Source organism: Culex quinquefasciatus, chromosome 2, assembly GCF_015732765.1.
Source record: "Culex quinquefasciatus strain JHB chromosome 2, VPISU_Cqui_1.0_pri_paternal, whole genome shotgun sequence".
NCBI lineage: Eukaryota > Metazoa > Arthropoda > Insecta > Diptera > Culicidae > Culex > Culex quinquefasciatus.
Window position 1 is genome coordinate 127,296,809 of NC_051862.1, and position 21,486 is coordinate 127,318,294.

At 40.0% G+C, this 21,486-nt stretch overlaps 2 protein-coding genes across 2 annotated transcripts; one reads left to right on the forward strand and one right to left on the reverse strand.

Annotated features, from left to right (window-relative positions):
• The first annotated feature begins 8,508 nt into the window (after positions 1 to 8,508).
• On the forward strand, positions 8,509 to 13,929 carry LOC6044453 (dynein assembly factor 1, axonemal homolog). Its single transcript, XM_038253145.1, has 10 exons — positions 8,509 to 8,655; positions 8,710 to 8,801; positions 8,921 to 9,060; positions 9,124 to 9,211; positions 10,536 to 10,678; positions 10,742 to 10,840; positions 10,899 to 10,963; positions 11,024 to 11,109; positions 11,167 to 11,210; positions 11,273 to 13,929. Exons 1-10 carry the CDS (start codon positions 8,612 to 8,614, stop codon positions 13,724 to 13,726), a joined length of 3,255 nt encoding a protein of 1,084 aa, XP_038109073.1. The 5' UTR covers positions 8,509 to 8,611; the 3' UTR covers positions 13,727 to 13,929.
• LOC6044454 (cytosolic 10-formyltetrahydrofolate dehydrogenase) lies at positions 13,714 to 20,391 on the reverse strand. The gene is made up of 3 exons (XM_001861933.2): positions 20,139 to 20,391; positions 13,945 to 16,642; positions 13,714 to 13,883 (listed from the first exon to the last, which is right to left on the reverse strand). Exons 1-3 carry the CDS (start codon positions 20,190 to 20,192, stop codon positions 13,828 to 13,830), a joined length of 2,808 nt encoding a protein of 935 aa, XP_001861968.2. The 5' UTR covers positions 20,193 to 20,391; the 3' UTR covers positions 13,714 to 13,827.
• Positions 20,392 to 21,486: the final 1,095 nt, after the last annotated feature.

The following is a 21,486-nucleotide window of genomic DNA, read 5'->3' on the forward strand; positions in this document are numbered from 1 at the left end:
AAAATGATAATTAATTTTCGATTTGTGAAATTTTCTAAAATAACTTTGTTTACACAAAAAATATCATATAATGCAACGTTTAGCAAAAGCACATAATAAAATACTTTAAAGTGTCGACATGTTTTAAATTTTTATTGAAACAATTCCGTATTGCTTAGTAAAAAGAGTGTTTGACCATTTTTTTTTAAATTATTCGCCAAATATTTACCAATTTTGTTATTTGGGTGAAACTTTTTCTATTGATTCGCATAATTCAAATAAGCCATTTTGGTTTCTCTATACTAATTTGGGAGCTGCATTTGCCCATAAAATTTACCATAAAATTGCAAGTATGATGGTAGATAAGTAACCAAAATTGATAAGGTTTTTCGAAAATGTGCCAAAAGTCGTACACGTTGACCCATTAGCCTTTTGGTTTTAAGTTATGGCATTCCATGAACTTCAACTCGATATCAACATCAAACTTGCATATATGAAAATAACAAAAGAACTATCCCACCACTCAAAATCCCGTTAGAATGAGAAATTTTCCAAAAAAAACCCCTCACCAGTCCTTCCTCTCATTTTCCGCCTGACTGGATAAATCTGTGCAATTCAATTAAAAGTGCAGCAGGTCCGACAATGGTAGAAAAAACCAGCAACATGGTTGCCTACCCACCCGGGAATCGATAAGCACCCACTTCACACTGCTCCTCACAGCCAGTCACAGTGGCGCGGGTTGGTCTGGCCTCGGTTCGTGTCTGTTTGCAGGAAGAGGAAGCAAAAAAAAGGGGAATCGAAAGAGATGAAATTGGAACAGGAAATTAGCCAGGATTATTCCACCATCGAGGTCAGGGGAGGGGAGGGAGCTTAACCCCATTTTGGTCAAAAATTGTTGTTTGGGAAATTTGTCACTTTTTGTATTTTTTCTCAATCTGTAAAAAAGGATTTTGTTTTAGATTTTCTTATCTCTAATGATTTTTTTTTTTCGAATTCCAATAATTGGTTGTAGAGGGTTAAGAAAAGAGTGCCAATGTGGAAGAAAAATAAATTGGAAATAAATCGACGAACGAATGATGGAATGTGACTTAAGGGCAATTGATGGAATGATAGCAGGTATGTTCTGCTCCAACGAGCAGTGAGAATTTTCTTGTGGAAGGTGCAAAATTTCACAATCAATAACACATAATGCAAAGAATGCAACAATAAAAAACAAGAAATTTCAAATTAATTCCCCGCTAATTGGAGCGATCTCGAGCACGGCACCAATTATCACCGTTGTTCGCGAAAAAAGCACCTTATCCAAGCACTTCTAAGCTCTATGCAAATGATTTTGTTGCCACCGACTCCGTAAGGCGGGCGCACCTTTAATTAGCGTCCAATCGAGGGGTTTGCGATGCTAATTGAACAGTTCTGTCATCACCGGCCCAGTATATCCAGTTGTGAAATGCACTGCAAAACCGGGCGATCTTGGAAATTCTGCTTGTTGCTCACTGGTTTTCAAAAGTTTGAAGTCGGGCAAAATATTTACGCCCCTCGTTACGGAGGTTTGGTTTCGCAACAAAGTCGCGTGTCGGGAGAATTGATCTTTGAGTTGGAGTGGAAGTAAACATAATATGTTTATATTCTAGTAAACATAATATATTTTTAAATGTCAATATGTTAACATAGAATTGCTCAAAATAAACATTTCAAAAAATGTTCGTTGAATAATTTGACACTTACATAAAACGTGTGAAATTATTTCAATTAGAAAAATTTATAACATATTTGTGCCATAAAATGAGGTTAAAAAATTTATAAATCATAAGTTTTATATACAGCAATTCCATTTGAAAAGAGCCTAAACCGAAAAAAAAGTTCTCCAATCGGGCTCAAATTTTTTCTGGGGGTTCCTTGGCCAAAACAATTAGACCCGTATTTTTTTGTTTGGCCATTAGGGTGACCTACATCGTGCTAGGGTGGTTCGAAAAATGGCAATTTTCGTCATTTTTCGCAAAAACCACTTTTTTCGAAAAATCATATCTCCGCGCCATTTCATCCGATTTTAGCTGTCTTAGACGCAAAAGAAAGGTGATGAGTTTGGCTATTTGAGAAAAATAGTAAGAAGTACCAAAAATCTAGCTTAACTAATGAAAAAGTCGTATGAAAACTTAAAATGGCGTTTTGACCGTGTCTGGACCAAAGAGCTTATGTCTGAAAATATTTTTATCGGATTTCTCGGAAAATTTCACATAACATATCAAAAAATTGGCGATGTCGAACCGTACGTTTCCAAGATATGATTTTTTGAAAATAAAAACTGCGTTTTTCGACGCGCCACGCGCAAAAACAGGAAAATGACGAAATCGGCAAAAAATCAACTTTTTTCACTAAAACTGCGATAACTTAAAAAAATCAGCGATGACCTATACATGTCTGGGTACCAAAAGTTGCGTCTTTCAATTACGAACTGTCTCGAGTTATGACCACTTAAGTAATATTTATGTACTTTTTTGAAGCCGGATCTCAATTAAATGCATGCAAACGATGTCCGGATCCAACACCCAACCCATCGTTGGTTAGCTGCCGTTTTACGGCGATATGATGTATACGCCATTTTGGACATTTTCAATTTTATTGTACAGCCTGATAAATAATCTTAAAAGCAACCTCCTGACGAAAGAATTTTTCAAATAACTGCTCTGGGGCCCATTTTATTAAGCAAATAAACAATGATGTATACGCCAATTTTACTCACCATGATGTATGTGTACATTGAGAATTGATAGAAGTTAAATTCAATACTGTTTGAATGTTGAAATTATGGACCAAATCAAGACTGGGCAATATTTTATTACATTATTTCGACTTAATTATTAAGGGGACGTCCATTTGGCGTCATCCATAAAGTACGTCACGTTCTGAGGGAAGAGGGGGGTTTTGAGCAAGCGTGACATTGCGTGTTAAAAGCATAGGGAGATCGTGGCAAAGGGGGTTGATTAAATTTCGGCTGACGTATTAAATGTGACGTACTTAATGGATGAACTCTTATCCACATCCACGTAGACACTTTTTTGAAAATTCTAGACCCACCCTTGCGGACAACTGTTCATGCAAAAAATATGTTTATGTAGCGTAGATAATCACTAAGGGAGCGTTCTTTTATTACGTAACACAAAAAATCGGATTTTGAGACCCCTTCCCTAATTTCCATTCAATTTTTTAAAAAATTGTATGGAGCGTAACACGGCCTCCAACACCCCCACCTCCCTCCAGCTGAGTTACGTAATAAAAGAACGCTCCCTAATACCCCCGCCCCCTTATAGTATCCACGTGGACAATTCATTGAGGGATCCGCTCAGCTGTCAAAATAGCTGGCACAAAAAATATAGCCAGCTTTAATCGAGCAATGTATACATAACTACATCACTGGGAAGGAAAAGTAGTGATTTTTTATTGCTATTTTTACGGCAAAATGATGTTTGTGGTTTAAAATCGTAGAGAAAAGGAAAAAACAAGAAATTTTGTAGGGGTCACATTTTTATTGTACTTATTAACAGTTTCTACAGAGCAGACCTTAAATTAGTCATTTAAAATTGAAAATATGAACAAAAACAGAAAATCGTGTCTACAGCAAAATCACCTCAATGGCGTATACATCATATCGCCGTAAAACGGCAGTTAGGTAATTGAGAGACCTTTCCAACGAGTCCACAACATTGAAGATCTGGCAACCCTGTCTCGAGTTATGACCACTTAAGTAATATTTATGTACTTTTTTGAAGCCGGATCTCAATTACATGTATGCAAACGAAGGCCGGATCCATCATCCGACCCATCGTTGGTTAGGTAATCGAAAACCTTTTCCAACGAGTCCACAACATTGATAATCTGGCAACCCTGTCTCGAGTTATGACCATTTAAGTTTTATATGTGTACCTATTTTTCTGGATCTAAAAAAATAGCTGAAATATGTGTCCAAACCACTCATATTACCTAGAGAGCCTGGACCTTTAATAAAAAGGTCCAGGCTCTCTAATATTACCGATTGTTGGTAAAAGTGAGGAAGGCATCAACCACATAGGTGGATTAAGTTAGTTTTTTCGTGAAAAATAATCAATTATTTCATGATTGAAAGTTAAAACCATTTAATTAAAATTTTCTTGTTTAATATTTAGTTAAGAGTTCAGCATAAGGTCATGGAAATCAATCTTAATATTATTGTTTTCGCCGATTTGGTCTATCCCATCTCTAGATATCGTGGCACCCGTAAATCAACTCTGTGTTTCGAGAAAAACGCTAAGAAAGTTTGACAGTTCGCTTTGCGCACGGCAAAATGTTGAGCTTTAAATCATCTCTAACTCAGTTTAATCATGTTCTATCTTCATGAAACTTTCAGGAGTGATTGAAAATCATCTTGTTAGTGGATTCAGTAAATTTTCTGTGAATTCAAAACTCGATAAATGCGCCAAACATTGCCTCCAATGCACTTTTTGGAATATTGCCATGGATTTTGAATAGTTTAATGAAGAAAAATCCAATTGTCTCTCAAACCTGTTTTTAAATAAATTGCAGATTCTTTTGAAGAAGTCCGACTAAACCAGTCGAAATGTCGGGAAGCTTTGAAGAAAAAAATCGCTTGATTTAATTCTTTTTATGACTAAGAGAGCTGTCCCCAAATCCATAATCGTTATCATTAAATATCAACCAACATTCAAATACATTTAGAAAGGCATCTTGACACGAATGCGAATGGTAAAGTGCCAAAAATAAACTATAATAATAATAAGAATGGAAATTAGGCTTGAATTTTTATTTCAATAAAATTTTGAGCCGGGGGTCAAGAAGTTTAAATGAAATTTGTAGAAGCCTTACTCCACAAAAACTAAACTCAAAAGAATGGGTAAAAAGTTACCGAAAATTCTTGAAAAATAGTGACTTATCGAAAAAAACGACACCATAAAAAAAAGATATGCGTCGCACCTCGCGACGCCCGAGACGCCATTTGATTTTGCTGAGACCGATTTTTCGAAAATATGCCAAACTTTGAAGGTCTGTACCGAGCACCAGGATGCTCCAAACTTCAATGTTATATATACCAAAAGATGCGCAAGGATCTGGCCTATACGCCAGTGATGTTTTTGGTAAACGCATTGGTGGCCAAAATGCCTCAAAAAGTGACATTTTTGAAAAAATCTTTTTTTACGGGTTAAATCCCATTTAAAATTGAAGGGCGGAGCGCCAGCTCCTGTTACGTCCAATCAAGCTCATATTTGGTATTTAGGCTCAGTATGCCCACCGGAACAAACCCCTGAATGCCCGCCAAAAAGTCATTTTTGTTACATCCTAATATACCTACAGGACAAGGAGCGGCCGTGGCTGACTGGTTACGGTGTTCGCTTTGTAAGCGAATGGTCCTGGGTTCGATTCCCATCTGCTCCCAACGAGAAAGTATAGGAAATATGAATCTTGAAACTCTGAACATGAACGAAAAAATCAAAGTCGCACGAGTTGGGGTTCGATCCCCCGTCCTTTGGATTGGTAAGCAAAAATGCTAACCACTAGGCCGTCGCGACTTGGTGAGCTATGAATGGAATTAGGAATACTGTTACTATCAACTATATACGCGCTGGGTCCTTGTCCATTTGACAAGGGTTCGGAAGTTCTAAATAACGTTTGAATCCGATTGGTCCAAACGTTCTTCAGGGCGGGGCTTGTCGATAAAGCTGAAGTACCTCGCGCTCGGCTAGCCAGCGTAGAAATGGGTCACCGAAGCTCGGCAGAGCTAACACCTTCCAAATGCCTATGCGAGTTATTTGCATGTATAGAATGTAGATCTAAAAATACATGGAAACAACTCAATTTGTAAGAAGCGACCGCGTGGTCCCGTTTGGTTGGTTGCACACACACACACACACACACACACACACACACATCCTAATATACCTACAGGACAGATATAGTTAAATTCACACAAACTTTGCTCAGTTTTTTTTCATAAAATTATTTTTATTAGGTCTTTTTCGGTACTGTGAGCTAGTTAGGACCAAGTCGCCTTTTCTAATTACATTTCTCTTAAAGCTAAGAGTAATTACAGAGGATCTTGTGTGTAAATGTGTGTAGTGGGAAGGGAGCCGTTTACCCGCGCCCTACTCGGGGTTAGTTGGGAAAAGGATTGATGTTAAAAGACAACTTTGCTCAGTTCCTGTCAAATGTGTTTCATATATAGGTTGATTTTGCATACCTCACATTAAATCAATTAGCTAACGTTTGCTTGGGTTACAATAAAGTCTTGTGAAAGTTCAACATAAATGGAATGAAATAAACTAAAATCTTAAAATCGGTTAGAAAAAGAATTGGCCTCCCCGAAAATATTGAAATGTTTCGGATGTTGAAACAGAATGAAATGAAATCCAATCGATCAAATTTCAGACAAAAAGCCATTACAATATTCTATGAATAGTGAAATAAATAACAACATTCTGAAAAACTAAGCGTCTCCATTGAATCTCTCTGTAAATGCCAAAAATCCCTGGAAGCGCTTTGTTTCTTTGTCTGATTCCATAGCGTGTATAACCGAAATCTGAGCTAACATTTTTGGTCATATTTTCAGAAACAAAAACATACATTTATTGCTTTATTGTATTGACCAGTACTGTGGATTGATTCCATGTTACTAATGCAAAGCTAAAGGATTTTAGCAAGATTCTAGCAGAGTTCTAACAGAGGAGGATATATTCTAACAGTATTCTAGCATAAATGTTCCACCTAGAGGGTGACGAGCGGGAATTCCCGAGAAAAATTTCCCGGGAAATCAACAATTTTTGGACCTCTCGATTCCCGGGAAATTTGGTCGAGAGTCCCGGGAAATTTTCTACTTATAAATATCGAAGCAAAATGTTATAAACTAATCAGAAAAAAAAAACATTTAAAAATTCGAAATGGTTTAGAACATTGGATGTTCAATGTTCAAGTTCGAATAAACCTTTGCTTCTCTAATCTTGTTATTCAGAAAGTGTAAATTTTAACTTGTCGAAAATTCCAATAACTATAATTCAGAGAAGCCCAAAAAAATGTGGAGCCCAAAATTTACCTTAAAGTAGCAGTTAAATCTCAGAAATGAAATACAGTCCAGACTCGATTATCCGAAGTTCGATTATGTGAAGGTTTGTATGGGTCTTCGGATAATCGAATCAGGAACAAAAAATTTTTTTTTTCGTATTTCAACATCAAATTCGTGTTCTGCAACAACACTTTAGTCAAATTTGAATCTTGAATTTAAAAATTTCCTAATAATCTTAGAGTAGTTTGGAGTAGTTTAAAGCTCAAAAATCAAAAATAAGACAATGAATTTTTTTTTTGTCGAGATTCGATTATCTGAAGTTTTATTTATTCGAAGTGAAATTTTGTTGCATAAAGTTTTTTTGTTATTTTTTTTTATTTGTAATTTCTAAGAGGGAACACCCTTTTCAATAAGTTCAATTTCCGTATCCTCATTAAGTCATTTTGTGTTTCTCTTCAACCTCAATATTAGATTATATATTAGAAGAAAAAACTCTAGCATTCTGTAAAGATTGTCTTAATCTTTGTTAAGGTCCGATATTTGTGAACATTCGCATTTCCTGATAAATGTAAATATTTCTTCAATGAATATTTCCAGTTTACCTTAAAAAGAAAAAAAAACAAGTTCAAATAGTTGTTTTGAGTCGTTATGTATCACATTGAAAAAATCTCGATACTGGGAAATCATATTTTTGCTATTTTTTAACTTCACGGAAAACTAATAACAAGTTCATGCAACAAGCTTGTGCAACTTTTGAAAAATCACTCTGTGCGAATTAAGATTCGTAAAATTTTAAACTGCAGTTTTGAGTCCCCAAAAGCTCAAAAAACGAACTTGTATTTACAGATTCTAAGAAAAATCTAAAGGTTGAACTAGTTCCTTAAAATAATGAGGCTTCTTAAATTAACATTTCTTTGAATAAATGTGAATTTATTGTAACTGAATTATTTGAAAAGATACAAATGTATGACCATTCCTTATAAAATTATTGGCACTCTTGGTAAAGTCAAAAAAATCCTGGGTCCCGGGAATTCCCGGGAAATGGCCAAATTCAACTCTCGATTCCCGGGAAATTGAAAATCTCGAGAATCGTCACCCTCTAGTTCCACCATTCTTACAGGATTCAGACAGACCCAGATCTGCTTGCTATTTCATGACTAGGTGGTACTTAAAAATATCGCTCTTACCAATGCCATGTGTAATTAAAATCAAATGTTAAACTCGACGAAACACTCGAGCTTTGCCATATTATACCATGAAGCTTTTTCCCATTCATCGATAGCAAGCTCTCCTCTACAAAACTTGCTATAACCGTTCTGCAACAACGTCGTCGAAGCTGAGAAAGCTCTACCGCACGGGCCGGTTTCTGTTTTGGCGCCAAACCTACCACCCCAGCGCATCGCAGCCTCGTGCCATAATCACAAGCGCACACGTGCCACGTTGCGGAGTCACCGCCACAATGGCATTGCTAGGGCAACCAAGCATGTTGTTATTTTTCACCGTTCTATTTATTTTCACCGTGAATTCGTTGCACTTGGAAGGTGACGGCCAGTGCTCTTCTATTAGAGGGAAAATTTTACCTCAAAAATGGTCCGAGAAAGTGCCGAAGAGTCGTCCTTTGGACCTAAAAAGTAAGTAGATCCTTGAACGGTTTAGAATTCTACTCAATAACTTATTCTTTCCAGAATGACCAAAAAGTCCATCGTGGATTCGTGCAAGAAGAACAAACTCTACATCACCCCCCACCTCAACGACATCCTCTATCTGCACTATTCGGGTAACGGAAGGAAAAAATCAATTAATTTGCACCGTCTTTTTTTTTGCATTATTTTGGTTCAATCAGTTTGTTGCCGGGTGCCGATGGAGGTGATATTTTAAGTTTTTTTCCCTTTCCAGGCTACAACGCAATAGAATCGCTCGAAGAGTACGTCGGACTAAAGTGCCTCTGGCTGGAGTGTAACGCCATTTCGGCCATCAGCGGGCTGGACAACCAAAGTCAGCTCAAGTGTCTGTATCTACAGAATAATTTGATTACGGTGAGAGATTAATAGAAATGGAGTTTTGGATATGGAAATCAAATTTAAAATTATTTTTTTTAGAAAATTGAAAACTTGGATAGCTGCAAGCAGCTCGATACACTGAACTTGTCTCACAACTACATCAACAAGATTGAAAATTGCGGAAATGGTAAGCATTTTATGTAATCTTAAAAATCATCGTGGTGATAAATCGGCAACTTGGAGTTACACTAAACAAGGTTTTCTGAAATTTATTTAAACAGCTGGAAGGTTAATTCCATTTAAACGTCTTGCATTTATTTTATTTCTCGATTGACAGTCTAGTTCTGCATCAGAAAAAAATGTGTAATTTTTCCTCTGAAAATATGTATTTTTAACACTCTTTTGGTGTACTGCCACTTTTTCATTCTAAATTACATCATGAAATAGGAAATATTAAACCTTCCAAAATTACAGTTTGCAAATTAACACACTATTTTACTGTGATGCCTATTTAAGTATTTTATTCAAACAAGTCTTTGTTAAGAGGTTACATACATGTATATTGGCAAAAAAGTCAGAGGTTAGTATGAGCACACACTTCAACTTTATTCAAATTCTTTTTTCATGGCATTAAAATATACATTTTCACCTACTTTCAAAACAAATTTGAAGATATTTGGTTGCATCGTTGCCGAGGTATAGCAATTTTAAGTTAGCAGTTTCAAAAAACGGGTGCCACGATATCTTAACCAAATCGGCTCAAAATTTTGGTGAATACTCGTTAAACCGATTCCGTGTGCATGACGAAGCCCGATTTTTAAAAAGTTTATTATAAAAAAAGATAAAAATATTTTTGTGTTTTTCATATTAAAAAACCGTTTTTTTCTGATTTTTGTATTTTTTAAAAAAGCTAATTTTAAAAATTGGGCTTCATCATGCATACGGGATACATCTTAAGAGTCTTCACCTAAAATTTCAGCCAATTTGGTCCATCCCATATCGAGATATCGTGGCACCCGTAAATCAACTCGGGGTTTAGAAAAAAACGCCAACAAAGTTTGACAGCCCGCTTTGCGCATGGCAAAATTTTGAACTTAAATCGTCTCTTACTCAGTTTAATCATTAAATATCTTCATGAATCTTTCAGGAGTGATTAAAAATCATGTTTTGAGTGGATTTATCAAATAATCTGTAATATAAAATTTAGTGATTTTCTATATGTATGTAACCCCTTAATCTATTTTATGATTTTAAATTTCGAGTTGAAAACGCTAAAAATATAAAAATAATATTATCATAAATCCTTTGATACTTTGCTAATATTGATACAGAAGTATAACTTTGATGATTTTGTAATACTTTTCGACTGAAGATTTTGAAAATCAGGGTTGTTTACTAGGCTAGGCTAATTTACCCTTTTTTAAATTTTTTGCTGAAATTTGTTCAATTTTTGGTAAATTATTATTATTATGAAAAAATCAACAATATTTTCGTTATTTTGAAATTTCCAGAGATCCTTCCCGTTCTCAACACTCTGAACATATCACATAATTATCTTAAAACGGCCGACAGCCTGGACCAGCTTAGAGATTGCCACTTTGTTTCGGTGCTGGACATTTCCCATAACCGAATCGAAGACATCGCCATCGTCAAGGTGCGGTTCTTGATTTATGTACTTGAATTGTTTTTATTTATTTACCGTCAATTTTTGTTCTAGATTTTGAGCGACATGAAATCACTCCGCGTACTTACCCTAACCGGAAATCCGGTGGTCAATGAAATACCTTCGTACAGAAAGACGCTGATTTTGGAATGTGTAATTTGGAACTTCATGCTTTACGATAAAAATAGCCAAAAATCTAAATTCTTTTCAGAAATCTCTAACCTATCTGGACTCACGTCCCGTGTTTGATCGCGATCGCGCTTGTGCCGAAGCTTGGTGAGATCATCTTTTTTTATGGAATAAAAATCAAGTTGATTCTTGATGATATTTCCACAGGAAACGAGGCGGATTCGAAGAAGAGCGCAAGGAGCTGAAACGCTGGCAGAAGGAAGAGCAACGGAAGATTCGACGCAGCATTAACGGTGAGTTTCTAGTTGGAAGTGGTTTTTCGAGTATAGTTTTGATCGAATTGATTTCAGCAACACTAAGAATGCGACACAAGGGCGATGGAGAACCGGAGTTGGTAAGGATTTACTTTCACAATTTTCTCGAAAATATCTATAAAGTAAAGAAAATCCATTTTAGCTCAAAACAAGCAGCGACGAAGAGGATGAGAACCCGGCAAAAAAGAGCAAACCGGCTGCCGAACCAGTGCTGGAAATCAACGAGGTGAGCAACGAGCAAGCCTGGGATGACGTGGAGAAGCTGTTTTGCAAGACCCCGAGCAGCGAAGGCTCGATGAACATCTTCCAACGCTTCAAGCCGAACCGCCCTGGAGGCGTCTGTGGCATTGATGATGAGAAGGGTGGGGAGGAAGATCGAGATTGTGATCAAGAGGAAGAAAACGTTGTTCAGGAGACATTTACTTCGATCAACGGGATTGGTGACCTGCCAAAGAAGAATTTGATCGAGGAGATTCCTACAGATGATGAAAAGCAGTTTGACGATGATGACAAGTCTAATGACGATCTTGATCAAGATTGTTCCGATTTTCCAACCGAAAGTGAATATCAGAATGAGCCAAAGACGCTCGTTGAAGAGATTCATACCGAGGGAAGCGAGGAATCTTCGCCGCAGCAAGAGATTGAGCATGATCCACCCGTAGCTCCCATCCCGAAGAACATGGACAAGGTCAAGTCTACGGAGCTGGAAGACGACACGCTGAACGTGGTGATCGAGAACAAAGAAGACATTTCGATCTCGCTGGAGACCAAGGAAGGCGAACTCATCAGCAAGGTCGAATCGCGCCCATCGTCGTCCCAAGGCAAAACGTACACCGTCGTTGATGTGAACGCTTCCGACTCTGAACCCACGGAAATAACCAACGACGATCGGGACGGCAAGAGCAGCAGCCTATCGGTGACCTCAGGTACAGACTCATCTGAAGACGAAGACATGTTCGATAAGATCGTTCCGGTTAAAAACCGCAAGTTGGCGACTCGCTACCAACCGGATTCAACGACTTCTACCGACTCGGAGGAAGAAGAGGCGCCTCCAAATTACCCGGATAACGTGCGGCGGGACAAGTCTATCGCTCAGTACATTGACGAGTACAAGAAGTTCTTCCGTGCTGCGAATGTCTTTGATAGTCCGCCGAACAAAACCCGTATGGATCGACCACAGACGGCGAAGAATAAGCGAACTGAGCCCATTATATACGAAGGGGTATTGAAGACGATGGAGAAGAACTCCAACGAAGCGAAGATCAACGAAGCGCGTGTTGAGGCGAACGAGTCAAAGGAGAAGATCATTGATCGGTTGATCGCTCAACAAGAGCAGGTCGATCTAGATTTGGATGAGCAGGATTTCTCAATCGGTGGAGAGGTTCACAACTTCAAAAAGTACCGTCTGGATGCCTTCCGCAAGGATCAGGACAAGCTGCAAGTGCTGATTGATCGGGTGACCGCCCAGAAGGATCGCTACAACGCCCACATTGATCAGATTCACGACCAGATGGCAAATATTATGGATGATTACGAGCAAATTAGCGAGAAGCTTCGGAAGGTTGATGATTTGATTCAGAACATAAACGATGACCTCCCCAAAACGGGAAAGAAACTTGATTTTGCTGAAGAGATTGAAGAGATTCCGGAAGAGTTGGAGGTAGAAGAGACCTCTGACGAGAGCGACGCCGCAGAAGAAGCCAAAGAAGTGGCCCAGCAAATGATAGAGCACATCATAAATAGATGCGAGAATGAGATTCTCCGTGCACCAACTCCGATACTAGACAGCTCAATAGACTCTTCAGAAGATTTAACTGACGATGATATGGCCGCCTTGTTACTCCCGAAACGCACCGTTCTAGACATTTTATCCTCCCCAAAACCGATTCCAATTCAAGAACCCGAGATTGAAGGGCTAGCCCAGGATCCAGTCTACCAAAAGTTCATCGAGATCCAAGAGGAAATCGACCAAATCACCGAGGATGAGCTGTACAACATTGTAACCGAAGCCGCCGGCGAGTTGTCCGGTGACTCAGCGATTACCCAGTGCCTGAACACCGAAGTGGACCAATACTGGAAGCAGTACGACAACATTGACGATTTCCGCAAGAACATCAACCTGGACTCGCATCCCATCATCCAGAAGTTCCGTCAGTTTATCCGCTGTCACTGCGAGCAGGATCAGCAGGAAACGGCCTCAAACCTGGACAAGGCCTGCCGCAAGCTGGAGCGCCGTCTGTCGAACAGTTTGTTTGACGAGTACTTGATTCTGAGTCGGAAGGTCAGTATCGCCACTAACGGAGAGTCCAGCGCGAACGAGTTGGAGCTGATCGAGGTCGACGAGGGCGTTACGGAAGAGCTAGTCGAGGCGCTGAACAAGGTGACGGCTTGGGATGAGACTGGCGGTGGGGATGGTGAGCCGAACCAGTTGGACGAAGATGCGATTGAGCCGGAACAAGCTGGTGATTTGAACGCGGAGTTGGAAGACGCCGAGTCGAAACCGGCTGAAGAAGAATTACCGGCTGATACCGAACAAGTTGAAAACGAGGGAGAGGCTTTCTTTACTAAATGTTTGGACAACAGTGATATTCTATAATTTATTTGTTCACACGAAAAGCGACTTAATGTAATAAATGCACGTCTCCTAAGCAATACTTGGTGAAACTCATTATTTGGTATTGGAAAGTAGTCCTCTTTCTAGTATTCAATAGTAACGCACTTTGTCTTGAGGTATTCGTTAAGAGCTTCCTTTCCTACAATGAAAAGAGAACAAAATAAACAACTGTAGCACAAAAAAAATCTTATGCAACTCACCAAGATCCTTCCCAAACCCACTCTGCTTGAACCCGCCAAACGGCGCAGCCACGTCTGTTTTGTTGTAAGTATTGACAAACACCGTTCCGGCTTCCACCTTCTCCGCGAACAGCAGCGCCTTCCGGATGTCCTTGGTAAACACTCCACTGGCCAGTCCGTACTCGGTGCTATTCGCCCGCTGAACCAACGCGTCAAAGTCACTGCTGTGGAACTTGGAGATCACCATGATCGGTCCGAACGATTCCTCCTTGGCGATGAACATGCGATCTTCAACATCCGTAAACACCGTTGGTTCGAAGAAGAATCCCTTCTTGTTCGGAACTCGCTTGCCTCCGTACACCAGCTTGGCTCCTTCCTTGACTCCGATCTCACAGTACTCGATCAGCTTGTCCATGTGAGCCTTGTGGTTCTGTGGACCATGTGCAGTACCTCGGTTCAACGGATCTCCAATTGCCATAGTCTTGATGTTCTTCACCACCTTCCGCACAAACTCGTCGTGAATGGCGTCCTCCACAAACAGCCGACCAGCGGCAATACAATTTTCACCCTTGTTGAAGAACACCGAAGACATTCCCAACCGAACCGCCTTGTCCAGGTCACAATCGGCAAAGATAACCAGCGGGCTCTTTCCACCCAGCTCCATCGAGCACTTTTTGATGTTTGACTCTGCGCATGCCGCCATGATCTTCTTCCCGATCGGGGTAGATCCAGTGAAGCCGAGCTTCCGTACCAGCGGATGTTCGGATATCGCTTGCCCCGTGATCGATCCGCTTCCCGTGACTACGTTAATTACCCCCGCTGGGAATCCTGCCTTCACCGTTAGTTCAGCGAACTTCAACGCCGTCAGCGGACATACTTGGGCAGGTTTAATGACCACGGTATTGCCAGCCGCGATGCAGGCTGCCATCTTCCAGGACAACATCATCAGCGGGTAGTTCCAGGGGGTGATCAGTCCACAAACCCCGATCGGTTCCCGCTTCGTAAACGTTAGTACGTTGTTCGGTTTCGCCGGATTCACCGGAATCGTTGAACCTTCGATCTTGTCAGCCCATCCGGCGTAATACCTCCACGCATCGATCGACATGCCGACGTGCGTCTTCAGCGCCAGCGTGTACACTGCTCCAGAATCAATAGACTCGATCGTGGCAAGTTCTTCCTTGTGCTGTTCCATTAGATCCGCCAGCTTGTACATCAACAGACCTCGCTCCCGTGCGGACACTTGGTTCCAGCTACCTTTGAACGCTTCGTGAGCACACCTGATCGCGTTATCTACATCCGATGCGGATGCAGCTGCTACCTTGCAGATTACTTGTTCAGTCGTCGGATTCACAATGTCCAACGTTTTCTTGTTCTCTGCATCGATAAACTGTCCGTTGACAAACATCTGCGTTGGAACGGAGATCACCTTCTTGTTTTCGCGTAGAACAACTCCGTCGTAAGCTGGACCAGCACTCGCTTCTCCAGCACCGTTTCGAATCCTACTGATTACTTCATTTAGAAACTCTACAAAGCTAGGAGCCATGAACAGGTGTTCGTTTTCCAACGGTACCTCCAAAGCATCTTTCACTTCCTCGACCAATCGAACCACATCCATTGATCCAGCTCCACACGCGAAGAAATCCGTATCTGACTCAATGTCCACTTTCAGGATCGACTTCCAGATGTCCTTCAATATCCCCTCCATCTCCTGCTCCCGCTCATTCAACTCCAACGGAACGATCTTCTTCCCAACCTGCGCAAACCATTGACTCGCCTGAATCATCTTGCTGCCCTTCTTGAGTCGCTTCACCTTAACCAACCGTCCATCGACTCCAGTGATAAAGATACCTTCTCGATCGACGAACGCTGGACCCGCCGCTCCCTTGAAACGAACCGGCCTGGCATTCTCCAGCGCTGCCGGACCACACAGTGAAGCACCGTGCAGCCGCACCGGACTTTCCGATCCATCGTCTTCTTCGATGATCGCTAGCGCTCCCGGGACGGAGTCCAACCCCCGGATAAAGTTGAAAATCTTCAGCGCCGGCTGGTTCAAGTTGATGTATTGGTTCTCCTCGCGGAACAGCGCCGGATCGTACGTCGCTCCAATCTCCGTCTGCGGAATCTTTGGAGCAGTTCCCTCGGCGATCGCGTCCACAGCCTCAGCCATCGAAGTCACTCCTTCCGGGTACAAAAATCGCTTGTACAGCGTATCCAGCGTGTCATCCCCAACCACCGGACACTGCTTCTGCAGCAGAATCGGACCCGTGTCCAATCCGTCGTCAGCCCAAAAAATCGAAAACCCAGCCGTGTCATCACCCTCGATCAACGTCCACGAAATGGCGCTCGCCCCGCGATGCCTCGGCAGGATCGACGGATGGTAGCAGATGCTGCCAAACTTGGCCCCGTCAATGACCTCCATCGGGATGAACTGACTGCAGAATGGCAGCACGTTCAAGTTCGCCCCCACCGACTGGTACTTCTCCAACACCTCCGGAATTGGGACGCCCTTTCGGCGCCATGCCGCGACCTTGAACACAGGAATGTCGTAATGGCGGGCCGTAGTGGCCAGCACGTCCTCGCGGGAGCCTTTATCGGCGATCGTGAACACACCCACCACCATGTGGTGCCGCTCGAGCAGCACTTCCAGCACCTCGGCCGCGAAGTTGCTCTGGCCGATGATGGCTATTTTGAGGTCTTCTACGCGATCGCTACCATTGTGCTGGAATTGGAGTGGAGAGGAGCGATAAGAGCATGTCTGGGTGGTAATCAAAGTGGAGGAATGACCTTTCGGTCAAGGTTGAATTATGTTGCGTAATGGTTGAATCGAGTTGGATTGCATTTTTTATTGTTATTGAGAGACGTATTCAGACGTTTCTATATAGAAATATTGTGCAAAAAGGGAAAGACCATGAAACATCTTTTTTTGTAACAAAAATCGCAAAAACTCCTTGCAATGTTGACACTTCTCATATGAAATGTTGTTTCGATCAGATCGTGCTATCCTGACACACCCTGCAAGTGCGACAACTTGCTAAAGGAAATTTTAGTCAGATGCCATTTATTGTAACTCCATCCATCAATTCCAACAAAATATATAAACAATGCGCAGAACGGTCAGCCAAACAAAACATGTTCGTTATTGTTTACATTGCCTGCTTAAGATATTTATATCAAATGCCAAACCTTAAAACGCATTTTCTAGAAACGTCAAAAACGGCATACGACAAGATACACGTCGAAATAGTCATCTGCTAAATTGAGAAAATATATTTTGTTAGTGACGAAATGACATACTAATCATCACCAAAATGAAACAAACTGAATTATCATTAAAGCACTCATTTGAGTGCCGAAAAGATCACCTATTCAGCACTTGTTACAAATCGACGTCGTCGTGCTATCTTGTCGCACCCGCCATTGCGGCGTTCCGAGAAAAACGCGTTTTAATGTGTGACCTTGAATAAACAAAAACGAAAACACGCAATGTAAACAGTAACAAACACGTTTTGTGTGGCTGACCATTTTGTGCATTGTCCCGAAGTTTGGTTGAATTTGGTTGCCGGAGTCCAGAGTTATAATTACAAATGTTTACGGTAGTCTAACTTGTACGTGTGTCAAACGCGTTCTGGCCTGAAATCCCTTTGGCCAGTTGTCGCACTGACATCAATTTTCAGGGAGTGTCAAGATAGTACGCCAAGTTTGAAACTACTTTCATATGAAAAGTGACAAAAATGCTGGGAGTTTTTTTTCGGATTTCGTTGAATATCTCAAGATTGAAATCGAATTTTGGGGTCTGTGAAGGTGAGGCACTGTGAACTGCACAAAATGGCGTTCTTAACTCAATTTGGCCCAAAATGCACGTACGAAAAGTTAGCACGACGGCGACGAAATAGTAATTCTTATCAACACTATTTGGTTCATGAATTAAAGGGTTACATACACAGCAAAAAATCCGATGGTAAAATCGCATGCAAAAGTATGCACATCAAACACCTAATATTGCACATTGCATGTACAATTTTTGCAGACACAAAAAAAAGTTGCAAACGACGGGTTCAAACCCAGCACCAATAGTAAGAACTGGCGCCTTAGCCCACTCGGCCTCCAGACCAATGAAAAACGCATATATGAGCATGACATTTTGGTCAAGTAGGTTTCCCATACTGAAATATGTAGAACATTTCAGGGTGTATAATCACATAAAATTGCATAAAATAATGCAATCTTTATTTTACACTCAGGCCTTTTACACGCAGCTGGATTACTACTTTTTTAGCTGTGTACATGTAGAAAATCACAAAATTTCATATTACAGAAAATTTATTGAATCCAGTAAAAAGATGATTTTCAATCACTCCTGAAAGTTTCATGAAGATATTACATGATTTAACTGAGGCAGATACGATTTTTAAGCTCAACATTTTCCCGGGCGCAAAGCGGACTGTCAAACTATCTGAGCGTTTTTCTCGAAACACCGAGTTGATTTATGGGTGCCACGATATCTCGAGATAGGATGGACAAAATTGGCTGAAATTCGGGATGAAGACTCTCAAGACATATTCCGTTTGCATGAAGAAGTTCGAATGTGAAGTTTTGCTTTTTTTTTACAAAATACAAATATTAAAAACTGCCGATTTTTTATATGAAAAAACACAAAAATATTTTTTTATCTTTTTTTTTTTTAAATGAGTTTTTTTTAGGAAATCGGCCTTTGTCATGCACACAGGACCGGTTTAACGAGTCTTCACCAAAAATTTTGAGCCGATTTGGTCAAGGCTGTATCAAGTAGTGATATCGTGGCACCCGTTTTTTTGAAACTGTTAACTTCAAATATCTATATCTCGGCAATGATACAACCAAATGTTTTTAAATTTGTTTTGATAATAGGTGAAAATGTATATGTAAAGGCCCTGAATGCAGATTTTAAATAAAATTAATTTGTGTTCACACCAAACTCTGACTTTTTTTGTCAATTTACATGTATGTAACCCATTAACCACACTGAAAAATCCTCTTTAAAAGTCGTACATTTATCCAGCAAGGCAATGCTGAGTTCATTATATTTCAATATAGTTTTTCGGAAACGTTATGTTAAAAATACACAAATCAAAGTCGGAATATTCACAGCACATGTTTAATTTCATGTGGACTCCCTCGTTGTCGATATTGAAGGGACCGTCGAGAGCGGGAGGTATCAAATTATAGAACGAAAAATCAAAGCATGCTTCTTGGAGGGACTAAAAAATATATTGACAGCAGATGCAATATTGATATCGAGAAGATCGAAAGCCAGAGATTTGACGTTAATTGTGTAATGTTCAAGCCAGGAAGAGAAAAATGCAATTTTATTTATCCCAAATCAGGGCATTTCTAACATTCGCTCGAAACTAAAATCTGGAGTTTTTTTTAAAAAAAAAAAGGTCCAATAAATCAAATTTTCAGTTTTTGCTTTTTGGGTGTTTTTGAAACCGCCTTGAGGCAGGGGTCTTAAAACACCCAAAAAGCAAAAAACTGAAAATTTGGTTTTTTGGACCTTTTTTAAAAAAAAACTCCAGAAATTGACTTTTGGCTGGCACGGAAATGTTCGATTATCTAAAAAGTTAGAATAGTCTTGAGTCGAAAAAGATCGGAACTAGCAATTTCTTGTCAAATTAGGAAAAATATGTTTCAATGCTCATTTCGTTCATTTCAAGATCAATAAGCATTTTTTCAGTGCGTCAATATCAAATAGTGTATGCGAATTATAATAATTCTAACTTAACTAAATTTTGTAAATCTTCAATGAATATAATAGACATAAATGTTCTAAATTCTTGTTATTTTTTGTTCTTTTCACTCTGCTTCACTTTACACTCCCAATATTATCACACATTTGAACTTTGCTAATCACCACCCACTTAAAATGTTATTTTAACAGTCGTAACCATCATCAAAAGAAGTTTTTTTTCACAAACTGTTTTATACGAAACGTGCCACCATGTTTACGATCACTTCTGCTGCTGCCGCCGGAATACCGGATCAGGTTACATCTCCATGACATTGGATGAATGCAACGCGTAACGTCTCTTTTGAGGCTTCATAATGTCGTTTTTTTACGGTTAAATTTTGGGAACAAATTCCAGACGTTTGTTCTTCAACTTTTTGGAAAATGCAATCAATTTCACTAATGTTTGGTATAATTATGACGCTTTTCGCACTAAATCCAATATACTAACATGTCCATTGGTTTTAGCTTCGGCTGCCACTGCTGATACACTTGCCGCACTCATCTTCTAGAACTGTCTCTTTGTACACTCGTTAATCACTGAATGAAGAGCATAAACTGCCCCCGAATAGAACCTCCTTGATTAACACACAAAAAACTTCATTCCCAGTGTCCAATTAGAGTTTGCTTTCTTCCCAGGGAGGGGGCACTTGCACGATCCGGTCAACTGTAGACCTGTCCGACGACTGATCCACTGACCCAGCGGTAGACCGTCATTTATACAGCTTCCTTTCGGTACGATGGGGATCACACCCGTATATACGACACCTTATCAACAACCGGCAAACGTATTATGTGGCAGCCATACAGAGTCTCAGTCGTTACAAACATCTATCCCCCTCCGATCGGTGCCGGTCAGTTTTTGTTCAAATGTTTTGGGGTTTGTTGTTGTAGTCGTCGTTTGCTGGAAGGACTTGTGTGAGGTGGTGACTTTTTTTTTCGGCGAAAGAATAAACACTGTCTGGGGGATCATATTTACGGCGTATTTTGAAATGACGACGCCTCGTATCAGTTGGGTTGAAGTTCTGAAGAAAGCATTTTTGTTATGCGTTAAATTATAAATTTTAGAATATATGAAATACATTTTACTCTCTTGGATGTTCATATCAAATTATGATTTTTTCTGCTCGGTTTTTATTATTTATGTTCTGTTAAGTATACATTTTTAATGTTTAAAAGTTAGCGGCAAATAAACACCCTTAGATTTTTCGGTATAGTTTAAAAATTATTTAGCAGCTGTACACTGACCATGTTCGCATAAATGTCCCATATGCAAAAACAACATGCTGAGAAAAACGCATTTGAAGTTTGTCCCAAACATAAGGCTACGTGTTAAGTTTTCGTGAAAAAACTGGATTTCCTCCTGATTTCTAGAACAAAGTACTGGAAATTATAGGCTTTTCTGAAAGAGCACACGATTTTGAACCAAACTGCATCATCAACTCAAAAACGATCAAAATGCATATGGGACATTTATGCGATCATGGGCAGTACAGTCCGGTAAAGTGAATTACCGAACTCGGTAAAAACTTACCAAAATTCGGTAATGAAGTTCATTATAGTTAATCGTACAACCAATATTCAGTTATATTTTGATCATTTTGACAGATAGTTTACCGTTCCAAACTTTACAGATTTTTCCAACTACCGAACTCGGCCCCGGCAAAAAACATATGCGTTGCGACGCCATTTGATTTTGCTGGGATCAATTTTTCTAAAAAAACAAGTTTTTCCCGGCAAACTTCATCCTGCCCTTTTTAGGTTTCCTGACGTTTTTAGCTTGTTTGCTTTTTCAGCCT